Consider the following 6,297-nt stretch of genomic DNA (forward strand, 5'->3'; position numbering starts at 1 on the left):
TTTAACGATCCTCGTAGTGTTCGTTTATTTTTAGCAAGTGACGGATTTAATCCTTTCAGAAACATGAGTACCACGTATTCCATATGGCCTGTGATTCTTATTCCGTACAATCTTCCTCCCTGGCTATGCATGAAATAGGCATCTTTTATGCTATCTATGATTATTTCCGGTCCTAAAATGCCAGGTAACAACATTGATGTTTATTTGGAGCCCTTGGTGGATGAGTTGAAGCAAGTCTGGAAAGGTGTTGAAACTTATGATGCTAATAAAGGGACCATTTTTAAGATGCGTGCGATGCTAATGTAGATTATTAGCGATTTTCCAAGGTTGGAAAATTTATCTGGGTGGAACACGTACAGTGGGTTAGCATGTCCCACGTGTAACGTGGACGCTAAGGCTCAAAAACTAACATCAGTCAAAAATGGTGTTACACGGGCCATCGCCGCTTCTTGAAACAAGGCCATAAATATAGAGTAGACCGGAGTAGATTTAACGGACAAAGCTTGGGCATAAGGCCTGAATTGTGGTCGGACGAAGGTGGTAAATATCCTTCATCAATCTTCACAATGTCGAATCCACAGAAGGATGTATTCCTGAAAACTCTACAGAATGTGGTCTTTCCATATGGTTACTCGAGCAATATTGCTCGTTGTGTTGACATCCGGCAGCGCAAGTTGTATGGGTTGAAGAGTCACGACTACCACATTCTAATGGAACAATTACTTCTAATTTTGGTGAAGAATGCATTGTAAAGTCCAATATCGACTATGATTGCAAATCTGTCCTTATTTTTCTGAGAATTATGTGGAAAAGCTGTAAATCCTATGCTGCTTGGTGCCCTTCAGAATCATGTTGTGCATACTCTGTGTCAGATGGAAATGATTTTTCCTCCATCCTTCTTCACTGTCATGGTTCACCTTATGATGCATCTCGTTAATGAACTAAAACTTGGTGACCTAGTACATTATCGATGAATGTATCCAATAGAAAGGTTAGCTTGCTACTAAACGCAGTTAAGACATTTTTTTTTCAATTTCGTTATGTATATACTAAGCGTTATGTCGTATATATGTAAAAGGTACTTAGGACAATTGAAGCAATACGTGCGTAACAGGGCACAAGCAGAAGGCTCAATTGCGGAGGGCTATTTATCCGATGAGATTTTGACATTCTGTTTCAGATATTTGGATAATATTGAGACTAGAATCAACCGACCAGCGCGAGTTGACGATTAACCTGTCGATATTACAAATAATACAGGAAGTACTATGTTCCTAAAAATTGGAAAAGCTTCAGGGGCTATTTCACATTTTGTACTGACCCCAATGGAAAGATATCAAGCACATCGTCATGTGCTAGTCAATTGCGAGGTCGTCGCTCCATTTATTGAGTAAGTATGCACATGTAATCATTAAGCACGATTATAACCTATTTTAAACACTCAGTCGTTGGACTAATTTCTTGTTATGTCGTAAAGTACATTTAGGGCAGAAACTAAGCGAAAATTACGGGATCAAATAAGGTCGTAATCTAAGATAGACCGTGTTGTGCATGCAGAATTTCCTCACCGGTTCAAGCGTGAGGTTTGTAGAAATTTAACCTGACCAACTTATTTGTGCCCTAGAATTATAAATTATGAATTCCAATGTTTTATATGTACAAACTCTAATTTATAGTGCTAGGTTCCAATGGATAGCACTATACATTCAAAAGAAATAAAGTTGCTGGCATGTGGTCCCATGCTTCAGGCAAGATGTTTTGGGGCGTACAACGTCAATGGGTACAAGTTTGGAACTTTCACAAAGGAAGACGGGCTGAAAACACAAAATAGTGGAGTTTATGTCTCATCCAATATAAGAAGTTATGCCAGCATGCGTGACAATCGAGTGCCTATTGCTAGTGTTCCATATTATGGAAAAATTGTGGACATAATTGAACTGAACTACAGCTGCCATTTCACAGTGGTTTTGTTCAAATGTATTTGATTTGATACAACTACAAGCAGAGGAATCAAACAAGACCATCTGAGCCTTACCAGTGTTAATTTCACTCATCCAATTCAAATCGGTAATCGAGAAGAGGATGAATCGTACATATTGGTATCAGAAGCTCATCTCGTGTACTATATACGTGATGAAGTAGATCAAGAATGGAGTGTAATGGTTCATGTAAAACCACAAGACTTGTATGACATGGGAGGAGAGAATAAAGAAGTTGAAGCTGCTTTTTCTCCACAGCCCGGGATGAACATGTCAGCAGCAGGTGACATCAGTGATTTACAGTTAAAAAGGGATAATGATATAGAAGACCCAATAGAAGATGTTTTTGATAACATTGATTATGTGGCATAGTGAAAATATGGCAAAACATGTACATCATTCATAGAATATCTGTGTGTGTTTAATAATTTTAATAGTGTTTATGATGTACGCAGTTTGTTGGTAACATTACTGGTGCACGAAATTGTGATACACAATGGCGCCAACAACTTGGTACGCACAATTGTAATCTCACTCTTTTTCATAACCTCGCACAACTAACCAGCAAGTGCACTGGGTCGTCCAAGTAATAAACCTTACGTGAGTAAGGGTCGATCCCACGGAAATTGTTAGCTTGAAGCAAGCTATGGTCACCTTGTAAATCTCAGTCAGGCGGATTCAAATGGGTTATGGAGTTTTCATAATTAAAAGATAAATAAAAATAAAATAAAGATAGAGATACTTATGTAATTCATTAGTGGGAATTTCAGATAAACGTATGGAGATGCTTCATCCCTCTTGAATCTTTTCTTTCCTACTGCATTCATCCAATCCTTCATACTCCTTTCCATGGCAAGCTGTATGTTGGGTTTCACCGGTGTCAATGGCTACCTCCTATCCTCTCAGTGAAAATGGTCCATGTGCACTGTCACCGCACGACTAATCATCTGTCGGTTCTCGATCATGTTGGAATAGAATCCAGTGATCCTTTTGCGTTTGTCACTACGCCCAACACTCGCGAGTTTGAAGCTCGTCACAGTCATCCCTTCCCAGATCCTACTCGGAATACCACAGACAAGGTTTAGACTTTCTGGATCTCAGGAATTGCCGCCAATAATTCTAGCTTATACCACGAAGACTCCGATCTTTCGGAATGGAGGCTAAGAGATACACGCTCAATCTTAAGTAGAACGGAAGTGGTTGTTAGTCACACGTTCATAGGTGAGAATGATGATGAGTGTCACGGATCATCACATTCATCAGGTTGAAGTGCGAGTGAATATCTTAGAACAAGAATAAGCTTGAATTGAATAGAAAATAGTAGTAATTGCATTAATACTCGAGGAACAGCAGAGCTCCACACCTTAATCTATGGTGTGTAGAAACTCCACCGTTGAAAATACATAAGTGGAAATAGGGTAGGCATGCCCGAATGGCCAACCTCCCAAAACGTGAACAATGGTCCAAGATTCCAAGATGAAAATTCAATAGTAAAAGGTCCTATTTATAATGAAACTAGCTACTAGGGTTTATAGAAATAGGTAAATGATGCAGAAATCCACTTCCGTGCCCACTTGGTGTGTGCTTAGGCTGAGCATTGGGCTTTACACGTGTAGAGGTCTTCCTTAGAGTTAAATACCAGCTTCGGTGCCAGTTGGGCGTTTAACTCCAACTTTTATGCCAGTTCTGGCCGTTTTGACGCCAGAAAAGGGCAGAGAGCTGGCGTTTTGATACCATTATACGTCATCAAAACTCGCACAAAGTATAAACTATTATATATTGCTGAAAAGCCCTGGATGTCTACTTTTTAATGTAGTTGATAGCGCGCCATTTGGAGTTCTCTAGCTCCAGAAATCTACTTCGAGTTCAGGGAGGTCAGAATCCAACAGCATCTGCAGTCCTTTGTCGGCCTCTGAATCAGATTTTTGCTCTGGTCCCTCAATTTTAGCCAGAAAATACCTGAAATCACAGAAAAACACACAAACTCATAGTAAAGTCCAGAAATGTGAATTTTGCTTAAAAACTAATAAAAATATACTAAAAACTAATTAAATCATACTAAAAACTATATAAAAACAATGCCAAAAAGCATATAAATTACTCGCTCATCAATTACTATCTATGTTTTTGTTATTTGAATTAAGTTTTTATTTCAAGTTGATTTTCATGAATACTGCAAGTTCCACATTTCTTCCCATGATTTTTGCTTTTAAAAGTTAATTTTCAAGGCTTTGTTGTTCTCATCATCATTGTTATTGTTCTTAACCTCCAATAAAGAAAATTATGACATCGAGTGAATTATCTTGAATTACAATATTGTTATCATTGACAAATATAGTTAATATAAAATGGTGTTGTAACAGGAGAAATGAAAACGGAAGATTTCTCATCATGCTGTGCAGGCACAACATTTGCTAACAAAATGGCTATGGTCTCTCCATTCTCTTCATTGGAACATGCAATTACGGTTTTCAGAGACATATCAGGACGATCTTGTTCTAATGAATACTTGGAAACGGCGAACGAAGCTACTGTGTAGGTCTGTTCATTAGCCGTATCCTTAAACACTTGAGTTAAACATTACGTGAATAATAAGTATTTTAAGTTGCTATATGCTTACAACATTTAACCAATGATAGTTGTTATGTTCATGCTAAAATTTGTAGGAACTTCATGAATGGGGATCAAGGTACGAGGAGAAATTTGGCTATGTTTTTGTGACATTTGTAGCTGGTAGGACACCTGAAGACATACTTGCTGAATTAAAGGTTAGAAATAAATTTCTAGCACAGAAAGTGAATTACAGAGACACAATATGCTTTACAAAATAGACCATCAACTATACATTTTATTATGGTGCAGATGCGCAACAATAACTCGCATGGTGTTGAGTTGGAGATTGCTTCAAAAGAGGAATTAAAGTATATAGAACGTGCTATTGGAGAGCTTCTTTCCAAGAAATCTGACCAAACTACCGACGAAGGAGATGGTAATAGTTAATTTTGTACTTGTTAATTTTGAAAGTCCTCTTTCCATAATTCCGCAATTTTTTTCTTTAATAACTAGGTAATGACCTGGAAGTTATCATTATCTTTTAAGTAGATTTATATGTTGTTAGTTGCATGTTCATATATTCAGTGTTAGCTGAATATTCAGGTGAAATAGTTGCTGACACTCTAGATGGAGCAAACACTGATTCAGAAGACGATTTAGATGCTATCTCCTCTGGTGGATATCATATCTCCAGGGATGTTGAGCTTGGTAAGGTTCCAAAAGAAAATAATGAAACTTTAAACACCCAACATAGAGAAGATGCCGTACATGCTGCAAAAAGGGGTTTCGATCTAAACAAGTTGCCATGGTTTGGAGATGACTTATCAGATCCGTTATCACGTCACTGCAGCGAATTTTTGACAGAGTATTTATGACCAGGTCAATACGATGTTGATGAGAAATTTTGACTCAAAATTTGTTTGTTTACCTTAGTAATTCTGATATTTATGCTCCATTGAACTTTGTTTTGAGTATATGAATTCGGACGTTCACTTGATTTTTATGTTACCAGTTATGCTTAAATACAAACTCAAAATGGCTGATACTATAAGAGAAAACCTGATTCATAAATTTATTTTTAGTTATTCATGTATAACTATTTTTTTAATTAATGAATTATTTTTTATGTAACACAAAATTGAAAATTTATTTAATGCATTAAGTTGCAGTATTTGAAAAAAAAAATTTCAGTTAAAAAAATAGCGAGGACTAGAATAGTTTTAAGAAGGCAATAATGTTTGTACAAAAAAATTCAAGTTAAAAATAATATTGCAGCAGTTGAAAAAAAATCGCTGCAAAACAAGTATCAATGTATTCAACAACTGGACATTTTGCGGGGGTTATAGAAAAATTGCTGCAAAATGAGATTATTTGGCAGCATCCCCTAAAACCGCCACAAGAACCGCTGCAAAATGTGTACATGTTGCAGCGGTTACCAAAAAAATGCTGTAAAATAAGATCATTTGGTAGCATCCCCTAAAACCGCCACAAGAACCGCTGGCAAATTCTATTTAGCAGCTGTTGGAAAAAACCACGGCTAAATATCTGCCGCTATGATGGGAGATTCTTTGATGTGGAATACAAGAGCTTACACTTGATATGTAGTAATTATCATGTTAGGGCATGTTGCACGTGAGTGTAAGGGAAGCAAGTATGAAGAAAGTAAGTGTATGCATGGGGCTAACAAAGAGGTCATGAACTCAGCGATAGATTCTGATGAAAAGAATAATACGAAAACAACCATTGTTTTTGGCAACCAAGAGAT

The 6,297-nt window shown here is 37.1% G+C and overlaps 1 protein-coding gene across 1 annotated transcript; it reads left to right on the plus strand.

Annotated features, from left to right (window-relative positions):
* Positions 1-4,347: 4,347 nt before the first annotated feature.
* LOC112794945 (uric acid degradation bifunctional protein TTL-like) lies at positions 4,348-5,407 on the plus strand. Its single transcript, XM_025836906.1, has 4 exons — positions 4,348-4,512; positions 4,646-4,747; positions 4,842-4,968; positions 5,118-5,407. The coding sequence occupies exons 1-4, from the start codon at positions 4,348-4,350 to the stop codon at positions 5,405-5,407; spliced, it is 684 nt and encodes a 227-aa protein (XP_025692691.1).
* Positions 5,408-6,297: the final 890 nt, after the last annotated feature.

This window comes from Arachis hypogaea, chromosome 4 (genome assembly GCF_003086295.3).
Source record: "Arachis hypogaea cultivar Tifrunner chromosome 4, arahy.Tifrunner.gnm2.J5K5, whole genome shotgun sequence".
Taxonomy (NCBI): Eukaryota; Viridiplantae; Streptophyta; class Magnoliopsida; order Fabales; family Fabaceae; genus Arachis; species Arachis hypogaea.

What these genes read in the sequence shown, in the direction of transcription:
- LOC112794945 (XM_025836906.1), top strand. Translation starts at nt 4,348, where the DNA reads ATGAAAACGGAAGATTTCTCATCATGCTGTGCAGGCACAACATTTGCT. An exon ending in AAACGGCGAACGAAGCTACT is followed by an intron (nt 4,513 to 4,645) that starts GTGTAGGTCTGT and finishes TAAAATTTGTAG; the next exon opens with GAACTTCATGAATGGGGATC. An exon ending in AACTACCGACGAAGGAGATG is followed by an intron (nt 4,969 to 5,117) that starts GTAATAGTTAAT and finishes TCATATATTCAG; the next exon opens with TGTTAGCTGAATATTCAGGT.